The sequence below is a fragment of the Melopsittacus undulatus genome, chromosome 5 (genome assembly GCF_012275295.1).
Source record: "Melopsittacus undulatus isolate bMelUnd1 chromosome 5, bMelUnd1.mat.Z, whole genome shotgun sequence".
Lineage (NCBI taxonomy): Eukaryota > Metazoa > Chordata > Aves > Psittaciformes > Psittaculidae > Melopsittacus > Melopsittacus undulatus.
In genome coordinates, this window is record NC_047531.1 from 48,993,346 (window position 1) to 49,012,468 (window position 19,123).

At 41.6% G+C, this 19,123-nt stretch overlaps 1 protein-coding gene across 1 annotated transcript in view; it reads right to left on the bottom strand.

Moving 5' to 3' along the window:
- Positions 1-19,123, bottom strand: part of RFX4 (regulatory factor X4) — a 91,966-nt gene that overhangs the window by 64,837 nt on the left and 8,006 nt on the right. Inside the window, exon 2 of the mRNA XM_005150423.2 lies at positions 7,366-7,452. Within this exon, the coding sequence (XP_005150480.1) occupies positions 7,366-7,452 (87 nt within the window). The remainder of the gene's footprint in view (positions 1-7,365; positions 7,453-19,123) is intronic.

A 19,123-nucleotide genomic window follows, 5' to 3' on the forward strand; every position in this document is an offset into this window, starting at 1 on the left:
CCTCAAGCAGCATGTCAGAACATAAGAACACTTTTACCTGCTTTAAGGCAACAGTTGCCTTACCCAAGTTTTGTATTAGATAGAACATTTAATTGAATGGTGTTCATCCACTGTTGGGATCATAATATATGATACTTACTAGATGTTTATAAATTCACAAAGATTAATTCTAAATGAGACAAACTGAAATTAAAAGCATCCTATAATATACTTCTTTCCTTTTCAGCTGATTTCTCTAATAGTATTCTTCATTAACTGTTTCCAAGGTAACTCTCTGGTTTGCTCACTTTCCGAAAATTTGAATGAAAGATGAATAAAGAAAGATAATTAAAACTCCTAAAATACTGATTCTTCCTAGTTCACATTAATTCTTTTGAAATAATTTAAAAGCATTTATAGAATAATTCCTCTGGAATTGTGACTTGTGAAACATATAAAGCAATCCTAAGTGAAAGCTGGAGTGAAGCACTAACAGCATCTCCAGAACAGTATTCTTTGGAAAACACTGTTGTATCAAACATGGGTTGATATTTTAACTTTGTCCCCAATTAAAGCATTAAGCTTAGAGGGCTGTGATACCTAACTGATGAAGTAAACCACACTGCAAGTCTCATTTCATCATACTATTAAGTTTTAAAAGTTATTTAAGTGAGCCTTTAAGACAGTGAATCTTAAGCAGGCCAGGCTATCTCCTCTGAACATCAGACCCCATCGGGAAGCCCTTTGTGCAGTCCCAAGAACCGATGCACACAAAGAAAACCCCACTTTAGAAAACACCATCTTCAGCCCTCATGCCACAATATTTCTTTCAGTACATATAGGGTAAGTTGTGTTAACTGAACATCCTTTATCCCGCGAGGCAGGTCCCCTGAGCGTCAGGAAAATCCAGATTTACAGTTACCCGCAGACACTGCTTGCAGCCCCTCTTCTTCATCTGCATGACAATGGGCCTCTAATTATTGGACCGCACACTCCTTCCCTGCCTTTCAGGGGCCTGCTTTTATTCAGTGCATAGGACCAACATACACATATCAAATCACTTTTAAATTGTGGTTTTCATTTGTTTCTCCTAAACAAGCGGTCGGCATGCAACAAACCTTCGGCACACAGGGCTTGAATGCCGAGCGGCCGTGGCTGCCACAGGCTGCTGATGCTCCACAGCAGCCCCCGGCCTTGCCAGCAGCAGGACAAATGCCTTCTCTGTAGCAAGAGGCAGAGCCATGCTGCACAGATTTAAAACACTGGGTGTATAAAATAGTTGAGGCTGTATCCTCTCACACCATTTTCTCCTTCTTGCCCTTAACTGATAGCACAGACACCCTAAGAAGAGCTTGCCTGGCTCCAGCCTTCCCTGGAGGGAGCCTTGGGAAGGAGGGCACAGCTGTGTTAGCCTTGCTTTGCGGTGGGAACAGCTTTCTGGATTGAGTTTTACGTTTTTACAGGCAGCAGGGGACGAGGGAGCCTGGTTCAGGGGGCAAGAGCACCTGCTGGGAGGACAAGTGAGCTCTGTCATGGAAGGCATCATAGTCACCATGGAGGGGCAACAGGCAGGAGAGCTGTCCAGTCCTGGACTGAGGGTGCAGGAGAGAGGGCATTTCCCCTGCTTTAGTAATGAAAATTGTATCTGTCATCCTGTGGCCTCACCAACAGGGACCCATAACACAGGGAACTGCAGCGCCCTTCTACTGACTGAGGGATTCAGGCTTTTGCTGTTGCAGGGAGGAGAGACCACAGCCAGGTACAACCACCAACACTGCTGCCTTAGGTACCAGTCTAAGTAAGGAGGGGTCCAATCCTCCTCCTGTGTGCCACTGTCTTGTTCTAATTAAGGTTATTGCTTCTCAGGTGAAAGTCATCCATTTCCTTATCAGTACTTTTTATGTCAGTGTCAAAACCTTCCATCCAGTGATTAAAGTTCAGTGTAGTTGTTTTCTACCTCTCTGGAAACTGCTGGGAGGATGCAAACTGCAAAGGCTGGGAGCCACTGATGTAAATAACCCCTCATCTAAGGTGAAGACATCTGAAACCTCTGCCTGCAAAACCAAGAGGTACAACTCTCCCCTCCCTGAAAAAAAACTTTGTGTTCTTTCTTGATAAAAGGGGACTAGTATTAAAAGGTCTGTTATTAGACAGCTTTCACCTGTGCTAACTAGACTCAATTTTCCTCTAGATATGTGGCACACTATTAGACATCTAGCCAATATCTAAATTGTATTAGACTCAATATTAGAGTCTCTACATCCCTTCCATCCCACCCCTAGTTGTTTTTCACTCACATTGAAGAGTGAGCACCTGTGAGCAGGTGCGTTACCTAACCTGCCCTCAGACACACTACAAGCCAGCCATACTCAGCTCCTCCCACATAAAGATTTGTTTTAACAACACAAACAATGATATCATAAACTGCAATTTAAATGTCCCTCCTCAGGTATGTTTGCTTCCTGGGGATCCTTCAAGACTCTTCAGCATCTTCACTGTCTCTTAAAACTGAGAAGAACAATGGACTTTGAACTTCTTAAAAATTCTTTTAATGCCATTTTCTATCAAAATATTACCCATTGAGCAACTGGACTTTCAACAAAACTGTATTTTTCAGTTAGTGCTTGTCTCCCCCAAATCAAGTGTCTGTACAATAAAATAAAATGTTGTTTTCTGCTAATGGACCAGCTGTCAGCTCAAACGTTTCTCATTTTCACCAGATGTTGTCTGAGATAAAACTTTACTTTTTAATTAAATAGATGGAAAGAATTTTACATGGTATAGGAATGGAGGGGACCTAGAAATATAAACTTTCACTATTGCATATACAAGCACTTTGTTCTGCCCTGTACAGTTTAACAATATAATCTCATCAGATTGTTGACTAACAAAGAATAATAAGTATCCCTGTCTCTTGTATTATAGTTGGTAACAAGGCCCTTAATGACTTCACTATTGAGCAGGGAAAGTTTTGTATAACTCTTGACTTAAGTCTGATCCCAAATGTGTTAATCATTAAAGAGCTAAGTAATGCTGCTTTCCCTTACATTTTGACTTGTCATTTTATCGGTCCCCATCAGAACAATCCTGTAGATTAAAAAAAAAATCCACACCTTTTAAAAATCTTTTAAAATCCAAGCTATTTTGGAAAAAAAGGAAATAAAGACACTGAAAAGAAGCCTTGCTTTGAGGCATTGTCAAAGAACAGACCTGACAATTCTTCTGTGATAAATCCAAAAGGACTTGATATCACAAGGAAAAATACTGCTCCTGATGCACAGCTGTGGGTGTTCATACATATGTCAGGTGCATAGCACCTCAGAGAGAAACCATTTGCTAGGAGCAGGTCTAATGTGTTGACTGTCAGTAGGACTACCAGCATTCCAAGCAAAGGTATATTCAAGGTACCTGATTAGGTGAGGAACTTAACCAGATACTCATCCCAAACTGAGAGCAGGTAATAGCTTAGACAGTTGCAAGTACTCAGCACAGAAGAGGCCTTCAAAGATATTAAAAACTGGGATCTTCAATTACTACAAAAAGTAGTATTTACTTGGCTTCCAGAGATATCAAAGAACCTTCTTCTTCCCACATTCCATGGAAATTTCTTTGCTAATAGCTCCAACATTTTCCCTTTCAAAATTCTGTTTCAAATTCACCACAGTAGAGGTAAGTTTGTACCTTCTGCATGTGTTTGTGGCTTTCCCTGAACACTCTTCTAACTTCTGCTGTCTTATTTTAGGTACAGGTCAAGGGATTTCTTGCATCTTGGATCAAGATGTGGAGACAATAGGAGCGATACTCAGTACATCTATAAGCGTGCTGCGTTAATCACAGTGAGTGGAAAAACTCAAAGTGAAGACCCTCATTAGCACACCCTTTTGTAAGTTTACAGTGCTGCTTGTGTGTCTCAAAGCCACTAGGGAGCTAACATGTTTATATGGATAAAATCCTCTCCTTGGTTCAGGTAGCTCCACAGCTTTCAGAGGAATAGCTTCTTCCTCTGTAACCCCTGCAGTCCAGGTTCTGGCTCTTCTCAAAAAGTGATTTGCCCTTAGCTAAAATTAAGTAATAGTCAGAAGCTACCTTGTCTCTTTTTACATGTAGCCATAAATAAAATTCAGGCTTGGTAGCATGTATTCTATACTTTCAAAATAATGAGATTTTTAAAACCCCTGTCAGGAACATGGGAGCATAGTTCTAATTGAGCAGCTCTTTTTTAAAACATTTTTTCACTGGAAGAGTAAGAGGTTTAGTTCCAACCAAAAAAAAACCCCAAAACTCTTGGATAAGTCCCTTTCAGCCAGCCTGAACATGGATTTTGAGCACTGCTTTTGAAGTACAAAAGGTAGTCTAAACCTTTTATCTCATTTAGACTGTCTACACATTCACATTTCTAAACATGTAAGAAAATTTGGACAACCAACCTTCCCACTTCACCATGTAATGTCATGACTCCTTCCCCATGGAACTGAAGTTGAAACTTTCATGATCATTGAATTGTGTTTTTCCAGACCCCTATTTCAGTCTGGAGAATCTGACAGAATGCATGGTACACAGAAAATATTGTGAGGGGTTTTTCTGTTATTCGATATAAGGTTGTAGCATTCCTTTTTCCTGTGGATCTTTTGACTAACATGTAGAGTGTTGAAGTGGTGGAGGGAAAAACGTTTAAAAAACTGGAAAGTTAAATCAAATTTATGTAGAATTCTAATAGTGTAAAATCTGTGTTTTAGGAAAAGTCATAAAAGATTCCAAGAGAATAAGAAGCTCTCCAAGAAGGAGCAGGGAATCCACAGTTATGAGTCATTGCTTCTTTTCACAATGTAATGTATGTTCAAGAGCCCTGGATGGGAAGAGAAGATTGCAAAGGATCCCTGTGGCCTAAAGTATGGTTTGTTAGCATACGTCAGCTGTAGAAAAGGAGAGCAGCAAAACTATTACTCTTGTCCTAAAACCTCATGAACTCTAAAAGCATGATACTGAGTACAAATACGATCAGTTCACAGTGCAAATTCTCATTGGATGCAAGGCCAAAAAAAGAAACCCAACACCAGACCCACATTTTCTCTGGTAGAGTCCAGCCAACAGCTACTTTATATATTTAGAGGTAAAAATGTAGTCAAGAGAAAGATGGATGATGCCTTCTTTTAGCTGCAGACAAAAACTGGAGTTCCGTTGACAACAACAATGTGACCACCATTCTGGAGAATTCAAATAGGGTTATACACATTTTCTCCAAACATTTTGCCTCCTGCTGGAAAGGCGTACATAGTACAGTGATTTCTAAGGTGAAACCTCTAGTTTGTTCTGGATATCACAGATTATTGTTCTTTTTACTGCTGGGCAAGTGGGTTATTTTTCTTTCATACTCTTTCTTCTTTCCCTTCTCCATGCCCTACCTCACCACCCAAAACAAGGATGGCTTTTCAGGTGGATTAATTCTCTTATCTGTACTGCAGAAATGCTGGTACCAGTACAAAGGAAGCATCTGGAAGAACTGGGTATTAAGAAGGAAGCTAGATGAAATCAGCTCTCATTTGGGTTTCCATTATATACTGTGACAATGCCTTCTGCACACAAATTGTGGGATAAATTCATTATATATTTGTTTTATCAGGTCTAAATATGCCACTTCCATTATCAGCACTTGCCCCATAATTCCAGTACCAGCAAACGGAATGAAAAAACATCCTTGTCAAAAAAAAAACAGTCAAAAAACCCCAGCCATTGTCTGAAACACCTGCTCTTGATAATGCAAGGGCCCCTTCTTACTGTCCCTAGGTATGTGGAATTTTTCTCATGCTCACATGTAAACTGAAAGCATATATAACTACCCTTAGCTGTAGCTAGGTTTGCTACAACCTATTTAGAGTAACAGATCTAGAACAGAACATAGAAGACAACATAATTATGACATTGTAATTTTCTTTAATACAGCTAGCAGTACTAAATAATTACCTTGACAACAGTGCCTTGAACTGTAAGTCTAAGGAAAAGCTCACTAAAGTCCATAAGGTTGAGTCCTGGATTTTGACCCTATTAAGAGTCTGAAGTCACAATCATCACAGACCCTTTCCATCCCTTTCTCAGTGGTATCAGAGTGAAACGTGTTTCATAAGTCTCACAGGCTCTTGTAAAATGCAAATTAATGAATGAGTATTCTTTTTTGCTTGTTTTTTCACTACAATTCACTACAATTTTAGTTTTAAAGAGAAACTGATTTCTAATTCCTTAATTTTTAAGAAGCAAAAATTCAAACCTATCCAAATTTTATTGTCTATCTGTAAGGATTCCTGTTCGCTGTTCTTAGCCTGGGAGTTATGAATAAAACCCACGTTTCTAACACCTCCTTTCTCCTTCTGAAGGGATTACCTCAGGAGAGATTCCAGGACAAATAAGAACAGGATCCCAGTATAGCAAATTCCGTGATCCACTAAAGCACTGTGCTGCAAGGCATGTGAATTTTGTTGTGACATCAAAATGAAGTAGTTCTCTTAAAATGAAAAAAGGGGCACTCAGCAATGAAGAAGTTACTAAAAATGCATTTTCTAAGCTTAGGTGCTTGAATATCATAAAAAATGTGAGTCTTTCTGAATTGAAGAATTCAGTCTGCATTAATGTCTTGTAACTTGAACTAACGTATTAACTGCAGAGAGGAAAACTAACATGAAAAGTATTTTGCTTTGGGCAAATTAAGTAGAATAGAAATTTCATGAGCAGGGACAACAAATGATAAACTGAAAATTGTCCTAAAATTTACAAAAGAATCAATTAGGTTATTTTAAGGTATTTTGGGATCTTTTTAAATTACCTGTTATTAGAAACCAAGATCTAAAATTGCTATAACTAGAATAGATAAAAGTAACTATTTTACAGTCAAGCAGATTTAGAGATGTTTCTTCTCAGTGACTAAAAAGGAAGTCATATCATGATTTAATGTTAATTCTTTTAATCCAATTAACACTTAATTCTTAAAATAAAGGGTTTATACATATGATTTTGTATAGTAGTATTGAAAAGCAGCACAATTTTTCCTGCATTTCAACCACACGGTGCTCACTAGTGAAAAGCAAAACAGATGGTTTTACTCCTAAGCTAGTACTAACAGCATATTTTAGAGGTCATCCAACTTTTACTCAGTGACACACAAATTATTCTGGTTGCTTTAGCTAACAGATAATGTTATTTAATTTTCAATAATGCAAAAGAGCAAATATTCCAGGAAAAAAAAATAAATTACTGAAATTATTGGATGTGTCAAGTGAGTTGACTCTTCAAACTGCTTGGTATTAAAAATATCTCCAAGAGGCAGCAACTTATATAGCAGGAAATTAGCATTTGGACACATTCACACTCAGTTTAAATGAATGACAAGTTACTTACTTTCGTCGTTAGAAACGTTCCCCAGAGAGGTGTGACTGGAATAACGTTTGTTTTCACTTTCATTGAGACATCGTTCAATCCAACTCTCTGTAAAAGAACAAAGATGCTCTTTTTTTGTGCTTGTCTTTGCATAAAACTAAACAAAGCATCAGTTTTCAACAGATGGTGTGCTGTAGCATTTCTGTTCAAACATGCTCTGTCTGAGGTAATTTGGCAAGAAAATCCTTTCTTGCTTTCAAACTTAGCTGTTGCTTTTTAGTTTCATTTTTTGTTTGTTTGTTTTGAAAAGACAGAGGCTGAAACACTTCCATGCATGTAACAGAGCTCCTCAGGATATTCTCTCCCCTCCCCATCACAAGATACATTAAAATATATAATCTCATGTGGGGAACTGAAACACATAAATTACATTAATTTCTCAGTCTGTCAAAGGCTTACGTACTTGAGTATTTCTACTTTTTCTTTTGAAAGAACTCTTAACGTGTGTAAAATCAATCATTCACGTGAATTTTTGTTACAGCAGGGTTTAAACTGTGCTCTCTGAAGTCCAGTCCTACGGCCTCGTTCACACTAGTATCATCCCAGGCCCTACTGAGATCTTTTCCACACTGTTACAAGTCCAATGCAGCAAGTCAGCAGCTACTGAGCTGCTCAAACCTTTGTTACTCCACAGCTTGTACTCAACTACTCCTGTCCTTTCTTTTTTCCAATGTATTCACATCAGCAACATGAAGTACAGTGTTACTGATTTGATTCTGATGTTTTCTGTAAGCTATAACATACATCCCCTGATGACTTTAGAGGATGAAGCAGGCCCAGTAGAATTTACCATTGCAGTTCTTCAGGGCAAAAGTTGCACTTTCCTATACGTTTCCTTGGACAAAGACTGAAATACGAGTCCTTGAGTTTGCCTGAAGTCCCTGGATATTGCCACAACAGACTGACTTTCCTCAGAAGATTATTTTTCAAGGGCATGCACTTGGGCAGAAATGAACTTGCGCTCACAGAGCTCCCTGTGGTCAAAGCAAGGTAAAGAATGGCTAGGTGGGAAGGCTGCAAGGTAACCTCACAAGTTACAACAGGAAACCATCCCACTGAGTGAAGAGATGCACAAGAAATAAGGGGAAACAGGCCTCACTGTCAGCAAACTGCCAGAGCCAGAAAAACCTTCAAAGACATGGAAATGGCTTCAAATTCCTTTCCTTAAGCCACCCCCCAAAAACATCAGGCTACCTGCACAGCGCAGGCAGCTGTCTGTCCAGCCAAAGACCATCACAGCCACAGGCATGAAAGGAAAGCAGAAACCCAGTGTCTTGGGAAAGCTGCCCATCTTGTTTATAGAAGGCGAAAGTTGGTATGACTTCACTTCAGCACCAGACGCCAATAATTAATACATGAATAGTCATGGTGCAAAACATCCCACAGGGAAAAATGCTTCTTAACCCGCACAAGCTTGTGATTATTCCTCACACTCTCCATTGCCAAACAAACAAAAGGGCAATGGCATCTGCATAGGACTTCAGAAAGGGTCTGCTGAGAGCCCTTCAGAGTTGATTTCCAGGCCCTGCCAAGAGACTCCAGGTACCATTGCTTTCTGTGCTGCTTGTTTTCAGGCAGCATAAGAGAGGTGTGAGGCAGCTCAAGGCTATTCCTTTCCAGGAAAAGGCTATTCCCTTGCCCACATATTTGAGCAGGAAAATGCTTTCAGTCCTGCCTTCATTGATACAAGCACGCCCCTATGTGCGCCTTTCTCATTCACCATAAAACTGCCCTGTGCATAAGAAGCCTCCAGCCATGCTGCCTCTACAGCCTGCTCCTTTGAGGTACTTCTCTGAAAATCAGCAAAAATAGCTCTTGTTGTCAATAGATTTTTCTCAGGCTATTTCTTCTCCCATTGGATTCAACACAACCTTGTAGAAAAATCACTTTCACATTGCTAAAACTGCAACTTAAAACTTGCCAGCGAGGACTGTGCTGTCTAATCAGCTCCTGCTCCATCACCAACCCCCAAGCCTGCAGTGGCTCTAACTTTAAGGCTTTCCCCTCTCATACTGCTCAGCTGCATTGGATGGGGGGGTGTATCACCTCCTTGTCCAAAAGCCAACAGAACGGTACTGCTGCTTCATGCCAGATTTTTTTTTCCTGCCCTAAAACTGAGCTAATACCATTTCTCCTTTCCCATTCAAACACTGTGAGCTGAGGGACAGGAGCTTGGATCATTACTACAAGGTGAAGAGAAACTTGCTGCAGAGGACAACATCAGAGGTGCAAGAAGCCTTGAGAAAGATTACCCTACCTCCTCCTCCTCCTTTCAGTGCACAGCCACGGCTGTATATAATTCCCTTGGCTCTGAGCCCAGCTGCAGGGAGTAAAAGCAAAGGCGGCTGCCATTAGCACCAAGGCGAGACCGATGCCCAGCTCTGCCCTTTCTTTTCCTCCCAGCACCGAGAGCTGGGAAGCTGGGATGCATCCTCTTCCCTCGGCTGCAGGGAACTGGCAGCAGCCATCTTTAGCCATGTTCCCTGCCTAAGTAGTAGGGAAAAAACTTTTAAAGTATCACTCAGTGACAATTTTCACCATCCTTGTTCGCACACTCTCTATGGGAGCTGCACATATACCCCTTTTTCATCAGTAAAACAACCGGTTTACACCGCAGGATATAAAGTCTCTGGAGTAAGGCACCGTTACTGTTTAATTATGTACTGCAACTCTTTTGGTCCTGAATCACCCTGGTTCAGCTCACTGCAGTCCAAGTCTGGCTTTGTCTTTGTGGCCTTGCATTTAAATAGCTGATAGAAATTCTTCAAGCCTGAAAAGATACACGACCTGTCTGGCAGGAAAGAATGAAGAAAACTAACTCTTTTGAGCAAAAATGTCAGGGATTTATGGCAAATTTGTGAAATGATTTGGCAGATGACAAAATGCAACAAAACCAACTAGCTATGATGTAAGTGATGTAAGTATTCTAATAAATACCTTCGCTCAATAAGTAGATATTTTTAACTGTATAACAAAAAAGTTTGTACGTATCTTTTAACTCCCAGTATAAAGAACACCTTCAAGTATAAAAGAAAATATAACCACAGTTTTGCTGAAATTTAAAATACTTCCTTCAGACACCCACAGATCCCAGATACGATAGCACCTGCCTAAAATAAAACAAAAATGAACAATAAAAAAAGAGAAAGAGGCAAACAATATAAAAAAATCAAAGCTAATTCTGTCTTTTAGAAGTTCCTCTAGAGCTAACACCATTAGATCCTGTCCCAGTGTAACAAACACACTGCGTAGAGCCCTGTGCATGTTGAATGCCCTCATCTCCATGACACAAGGGTGTACCCCTCATCTGCTCTGGGGTCTGCCCCAGGATGTCTGGCTGCAGAGCTCATCTGCTCTGGGGTCTGCCCCAGGATGTCTGGCTGCAGAGTTGGAGGAAGAGACCCATGGCTAACCCTGGTGTCTCCAGGCTGAGTTCTCATCACTTGCTCCCAAGGCTGATGCCAATCACACTGTACAGCACTGTTCTAGACAAGATTTGAGACACTCAGTATGGAAGGGTCTGTGTGATCAAAGCCTCAATTATTGCTCTTGGACTTCACAAACTTTCCATAAACAGGATTTCACACCAGGAATAGCCATGGAGTAAAGGAGAGTTTAGGTGGTGGCTAAGCAGAAGTGCATATCAGACCTGATAACAATGACTATATTTCTGGAGGGAAGTGTTTTTGAGAGCAAAAGAAAGCATACCCTGTCTCACAAAGGATGTATTTTTACTCACTGAGTTTTCAGTCTCTCAAGCATTCCCCCTCTCTGCTCTCTAGGACTCTTTCCCACCCTGAGCCCCAGCATACTGTACCCTGAGTTGTTCTAGCACTAGCCAAAAGACATCCAGGCAAAATAAATAGATTAATTAATATCTAGCAGTAAAATGTGGTTACTTTGCATTTCACATCTAGTTACTGTGACACAGTAAGGAAACCATCACAACCTTGTTGGGAAAGAATACAAATAAAGTGCAGTTAGTGGTATTTGGAAGATGCCCCTTTAAATGCTACATCATCTATTTAATTTTGCGATGATCAAAAATTAATTAGAATGAAGCACATGACAATATCCCTCAGCATTACAATTTTCACTGTATAATTTTGTATACCACTGACTACAAACACGTTTGTATCTTCTTCAGGATTCCAACGTGAAGGAAAAGAGATAGTTATTCAAGTTACAAGAATTTTTCCAGTGTCAATTTTCTGACCAAACAACTTATTATGACACAAACAAAAAAATATAAATTGTTCCAAATGAACTGCTGAGAGATGGATTGAAAACAACTATGGAAATAGTTCTCACCCTCATTTTGCCTCTTCCCTCTTTGATCCTAATCTTGCTAACACTGACACATCCTCTGAACCTCAAGCATGAGAGTATTTTTCTTCCTTAAATGTGCCCACCACACTTCTAGCAACAGGAGATTAAACTGAGCCTTTTTAATAAAGAAAAGTTGGCAGAGCTGAGGCCTGCATGGGTCTCCTTCACCCCCACCAAGCTCCTTCTCTTCACACTAACCATCATATTTTTATTTGTATGATGCTTCAAACACCAAGTTGGGAAGGCAGGCCTGGGACTCCCTGAAAGAGTGTCAAACACATGAGAGCTGCTCAGGGAAAAGAACTTCCCTGAGCTGCCTGAAAAGGGAAGCATGAACTTTAAAAACATAAATCTTTGACCAATTATTTTCACACATTGCATCCATCAGAAGGAAGGGTTTGTTCCTGGAAGACACCTCTGAAAGGCTGAGGTGGGAGAATACAGTAGAGGCACCTGTGTACTGCCAGTACATTTAATGAGATAATTACTCCCTCTTGTTTGTATAATAGTTATTGGCTTAGCATGTTTGCAGTCCAGAAAATGAAGCATTCAATGCTCTTACATATGCATGGCCATAGCAAGAGCAGTGTGAGAGCCACCTGGGCTCCACTCTGTAGACAGAAAGAAGAGGTGGTGGTGGCTTCTGCAGCTGCTGTTCTGCCAGGAGGGATAAGAGCTGCTTCAATGTTAGCAAAACCTGCAATCACAGCCTCTTCTGGCCTTTAAGAGCCACTGTGTCCTGCTGGACACCCAAGCAGGATGGCAAAAGCAGCTAGAGTGGCTGTGCCACACAGCTGGGAAGTGAGCATTCCCAGAGCTGCAGCTCTGTGGGCATGTGTGTGTCCTGAAGGAAGACATAAGAAAGACATCTCAACAGGTGTGAAGGACATGGATCTGCTTGAGTGAGTCCAGAGGAGGGCCATGTAAATGCTCAGAGGGCTTGAACACCTCTCCTACAAAGACAGGCTGAGAGAGCTGGGGTTATTCAGCCTGGAGAAAACTCCAGGGAGACCTTGAAACAGACTTTCAGTACCTAAAGGAAGCCTACAGGAAATCTGGAGAGGGACTTTTTGCAAGGGCAGCTAGTGACAGGACAAGGGGGAATGACTTTAACCTGACAGAGGGGAGATTCAGATTAGATATTAGGGGAAAAAGTCTTTGCTGTGAGAGTGGTGAGACACTGGCACAGGTTGCCCAGAGAATACTGCCAGTGATGGGGCAGCCACAAGGCCAGGCTGAATGGGGGTTTGAACAACCTTGTCTAGTGAAAGGTGTCCCTGCCCATGTCAGACAGTTGGATCTGCATCTAGTTGCATCCACTGCAACCATCTCTAAGATGCTTTCCAACCCAAACCATTCTATGATTCTATGAGATTAAGAGATTTTACAGGAAGAACAGAACACTGTGGTCACCTAATCTGAGCTGTATTTTTCATTGCCTCATTACTCAACAGTAGTACTAGCAGCACTGGTTTTCTCTGGTTATGCTGTATCCTCTGATCCGGATGTGGTTGTATCACAGCCCTAGCAGTTTAAGGAAAATCCGTCTCATGTCTTTAGCTGTAGACTGGCTCACATACTCCAAATGCCAAAGCAGTTTATCAACAAACATGATAATTATTTAGTGACTGCACATGGACCAGCATTTCCTCCACAGAAGTTTGCTGGTCACTGAAACAGAGTTATCAGTGGAATGAGTAAAAGATGTGCCAGGATCCGAACCACTACCCAAGCCACGTACCAACTTGGATGGTGCAGCTCAAACAGTCAAACCCCTCATTTTTGTTCATGGATGCTCTTGTAATTTTTTTTCCCAGTTTCTCAAGGCAGATGTAGAAAAAAAGTAATAACTGTGAGCTAAAGTATAGGAAATGTAGATAATACAAACACAAAGGGACCACCGAGTTTTAGTGGATTTACAAAAGGACCTGTTGGAAAAATCAACTCAGAAGTGTTGACAGACTTAATTTTAGTTCCTGTGACAGAGGAGGGATTCTTGTCACACATACAGAGTCTTAGCACCCCTCTGAGTTATTTGTTCATTGTTCTCTGAAGGAAGAGTTACTCATCTCTTATTGCAGCATCTCTTTGCCAAGTTTCTCAGTACCAAACTGGCCATCGATACTGCCTAGCTGCTCATCTGATCTGTTAGGTCACAAGAAAGTGATTGCAAACAGCAGATTTAGCGGGTGAAAGCAGTACCTCAAAAGCTCAGGAGGCTGACTGAAGGTCATGGAACCTCCTGTTACCAGTTTGCTAGCCCATGGTACTGACCAGATATCATATTTATCATTTCCTTTTCAGTAGAGTTGATGGGATGATTTCTTATATCTTTTCTAGGACAACCATCAGTGTCCTGACAGCTTCTTCTGTTGCCTGTCTCAAAAGAAATACCAAGGTCTACATGATCCATCAAGGCTTTTCCTTGCAAAGCTTATCTTGCTAAACATAGTCTGAGACATGCTACCACCCAAAACCCCCTCTACTCATGCTGTGTTGCACAACTGTCATGGACAGAGAATTTCTAGCTGCTACAGCTGTTAAATTCATAACATCTGACCAGTCTGTCTTCTTTGACTATCCCTTAGTACGCTGCAAACCTCATTTCTAACTGCAGTATGAATGGAAGTAAAGCAAAAATAATTATCCAGTTTCTCTTATATTTTCTTTGGTGCAAGTGAAAACTACACTTTATAACACTTCAATGTCTTGGAGAAATTGGCCATAGCAACTTAGAAGACAAATTGCTAGTTTAGAACAGTCACTTAAAGGCAAAAGAGACTATCCCTTTCTGCCAGGGGTAACAAAAAGGAGATAAATCTGAAATCTGACCCTCAAACTGTTAAAAGCCTGTTCTAGTACCTGCTGCACTTAACGTCTGCTCTGACTAGAAGCAGGATTCATGTTATAACTCTCTCTTGCACCCTGCAGTGCACCATTCCTGGTTACAGACACATCTCCAACCTCGGAAGTGTAATGCTGCTGGAGTGCTTCAAGGGCTGGCTACAGCAGCACATTCAAAGCTTTTAAAGAGCCACACTGCTTGAAAGAAAGTGAACAAAAAATCACCTTACCTCCAAAACCTCAGTCTACAGTAAAACCAAGACCTGAACAACATCTTCTAGCTTGGCCTCTGCACAATGTCATGAACAGCTGTGTGCCTGTAACAAGACAGGGCTCAGCAGTCACCCCATGGAGGGTGTTAAGCTTATCCAAGTCAACTAAAATCAAGCAGAACAAGCTATTAGGGACAGCGAATCATACATGTGAGGGCTTTCTAAGACTTCTGCTTTCATAGGTCATGTTATCTCCCTCCTCTCTCTTGTCAAATGAAAGGTTTGTGAGACCGTATCAGGGGCATCATCGAGCTGCTGTTCCCTCTGGTCACTCCATCACATAGACATTCTTAGTTCACAAAACAGCTCCCCTTCGACCATCAAGGAAGACCTGCCATGCAGAGCCTCATTTTGCTCCTCGTGGCCTCATTCAGTGCATTGGCTGGCAAGGCATGTATCCTTCAGTCTGCGTGTGAGCTGTCAGGAACATCTTCAAGCTCCACAGGAAATCATGCCAGTGTCCTCCTTGGTCCTGCATAGCCATCTTCCATTCTTTCAGGAGACCTGCTCCTCAGGGATGACAGTGACACGTGGCCTTGGTGCAGATGGTAGAGCCGCTACCCTGACAAGCTGCCAGATACCTTGGTGGTTTGTGTGCTAATCTAACTTTTTATTTCATTTCCAACAGGGGAAAATGTCAGGCACTCTTGTTGTTGTCCTTTCTTTTGTTCTCGTTTCTTGGCATACAGTTCTCTTGGAGCTATTTCAGAGTTAATGGACACTGGTCCAGGGCACTTACTAGTTGCTGGCAGGAATGTTTTTGTTCTTTTTCTTTGACTCATGATTCTGGTGAAGCCTTGTAAGACTCACCCTGATATAAGAATGCAGAGAATTACTCTCTTGAACCTGTAAGAGCTCTTCTGTTGTGCTTAGCCAGGTTTTTGCTCCTATTACTGTTTTTTTGACAATCTATTTGAAAAGGTGTATCAAACATAGTCATGCTGTGTTTAAACTGATATAACAAAAAGCACCATAATTAATCATCTTTTAACTCTTCTAAAATACTTGGGTAGGAAACCTGGTCTTTATGAGATGTTGCATTCTTGTTGCCCTTCATATTATGCAGAAGTTGATCTAAATGTGATAGTTTTGTTGAAAACTATTGACAGTACCCTGTCAATAATATTCCTTATTAAGAAGCTGCATCCCAAATGTAGATCAAGCACCCTCAGGTACCCTAGAACACAAAATTCCTCCTGCATATTGATTCTGGCATTTAGGGCAGCCTCTAACCTGGATCAGAGATGACTTCTGAAGTTCGATCTGTTCCCTTCTTTGGAATCACGTATGATATTGCTATCTCATTTCCAACTCGGTATGCATGTTAACTTAGTCATGTTAACAGTCACACAGATGCTATCTATCATTTTATTTTGAAAAGTAAGTTTCACCAGACCAGTAAAGAACCACTTGGGTTTTGCTTCAGCAAGGCCATTCCTCCATTTAACAGCAAAGAGAACCTCACCTGGTTCTGCAGTGACATTTCCTCACCTTCATCTAGGATCATTTAAGCCAGTGACATCAGTATCCAACCAATTCAGGTCTCCCAGGGTAATTAACTTACACGGCTATGCCACATGCAGCCAATGTGTTCACCACTAACATAATCACACACATCAATCACATGCTTTTTAAGCACCAGCTCTGCATATAGCAAAGTGTACCCTCATGCTTCCACAACATGATGTGTTACAGATCCTCAGGCCTTCAGGATCTGCTGCATGAACCAGTGTAAATGCTATCATTGTCTCCAATTTAGCTGCAATGTTTCCTTCCAAGGAAATGAAAACATGTCCCTTGATTACTGCCAGTTGTATCCTCTCCCAGAATAAAGGTCCTAGTCTCTTGATGTCTTTTTGTCCCAGATTTCGTTAGTTTCTTATGATATAGAATTAATATGAGACATGCAAGACAGCTCACAAGGCCTTAATTTCTGTGTACTTATTGCAACATCTCTTGTACCCTACAGCAGTCTCTGCTCACTAGCTTTTGTGTTAAACATTCCCTACTACTACTACGGTCCCTCAGCTAACCAGTGTGCATGAGAAGAAATGGAGCCCTCACATCCTTCATTCAGCTCCACGAGTGCACAAGGCTGGAGTCATTTAGCTGAACAGGAAGGTTGTGACTCAACAAGAAACAGGATTTGGATCAAGTACCCAGGAAGGACTTCTCTTGGTCTCAGGAGCCAATGAATCCATCAAATAGGACAATTTGGCACCTAAACAGTAGTACATGAGTAAAACAGGCCCACAAAGATGTCAAAATTAAAAGATGAGAGAGAGGAGTGAGAGATACACCAAACACTGATTGTGCGGCCCAGGGAGGCAAGAGAAGAGGGAGAAGGCTGGTTGTTGGAAAGGAGGTGAAAAGGAAAAGGAAAGGGAACAAAAGAATGAATGACAAAGAAAAGGGCATGGTCAGAAATAAAGGGCAAGAGAAAAGAAAGTAACTACATAGAGGAGGAGGTCTTTTAAAGCAGGAGAAAAAAGGTCAGCTCCTGAAGGAATGGGACCATGGTAAATATTTCTCATTAGAAACAACATCCAGTCAGGCACACTGAAAAAACAAGAGATGACAGGCAGATACACACATGCAAGGAAAACTCAGGTGTCAGGACACAGTCATAGCAGTAAGAAAATCACTTGACTGTAAGAGTATGAATCTAAGGAAAAAGTCACTACACTTACTCAAATGGTGGCCACTTTTCCTCACTTTATGAGTATCTATTCCAAATCTAGCTGTTTCTCTCTGCCACCAAAGGATGAAGCCATTACATTATTCACAACCGTTCTGTGAGCAGATATGGCATACCAGACAGAAACAAATGGCATTGTTCCTTTCAGCTCTCAGAATGCAACCAGAGAATATCTGCATACCAAAGGTAGCAGAGAGGACATTAAAAAACCATCATAACATACTCCCACAAAGACCTCTCAGAACTACTCAGTGTATGCAGAGCATGCATTCCATGCTGTTTGTTTTACAGCCTCAATGTGCTTGTCAGAAAGTCTTCACTCAGTCCCGATGTGCCTAGACTTACAGATTCAGAAACCTTGTATTAATTTAGTCCCTTCTACACTGTCTCTTCCCTCCCCTTCGAAGTGCTATGAAACTAGGCGCCTGGCTTTTCTGAGGAGCCTCCAGTCTCCTCTGAACAATGCGCAAAGCAAACTCAGGGAGGGAACATGAGAAAAAGAGAGAAGTCTTCTTTCCTCCTCCTTTTTTTTTGCCTGAGACTCACCAAAACAAGAGTCTAGTATTGAATATTCAGCACTGCATACTAACTGCTCAATAGACAGTCTGTTTGCAGAGCTCAAAGTGGAAATGACCCAGCAAGGAGGAGAGGTGAACACGCTGCTCCATCCATGTGATTAAACTGCTCCGTAAATGCAGTCCTCCCCAGTTCTCCCCTTCTCTTTACAATGGAGGCCATTTGCTGCCCCTACCACTACTCATTTAAAGAAAAATGTTTGCATTAGAGGGGCCCCCTCACCAGTATTGTGCTTGTGGCTGAGTTTAGGACAGGAATGTGAGCTCCAAAGTTGGGAAACCTGGGCTTAGCCAGTGAATATGACTAGTGGGATGTGTTATTGCTACCGCTTGGGAAGATGGAAGGAAGGTGAACTTTACAGAGGAGCAGAGCACCCTGCTGGGTGTTCCTGCTCTCAGCCTGCATAAGGCACAGAGTAAATCTCACCCAGCAGTGCCTTGCTCTGCTGTGGACCTCCATGGTCTTGTAAGCAGCTCTCCTATGAGTTAATGTGTTTGGTGTCACAAGGTGAGCACCCAGGAGGAAAAGCTGGGCCACAGGCTGGCAAGCAAACACAAGATGTCACTTAGCAAATGTGCCATTTGCACACAGCCTCTCATAAGGCTAAATTTTCCTGGATAAGTAAAATATAGCACATTCTATCCCCAACTCTGAGAGGCCCAGAAGAAAGTGTTTTATGGACACAAGGCATGTGTTGTGGACCTGTTGTGTTCAGCATGAGGATTCCTGTTCTGGCTCTTGTGCTACATCTGTCTCTGATGGGATCTCTGTCTCACACACAGCACTGGGCATAGCTCCTCTCCTGCTGACCAACATGCCAAGCATGTTAGCCAGCAAATCTCTGACCCACTGCTCAGCCAGGCCTGACATATGGAGACCTGGAGCTGAATGGTTGTGATGAGGGTGGGTGAGGCTCTGCAGTGAAGTCCATTTCCTCCATCCACCCCATGAGCCCACACATCCAGGGAACACCCATCACAGGAGCAGGCATCTCCCATCA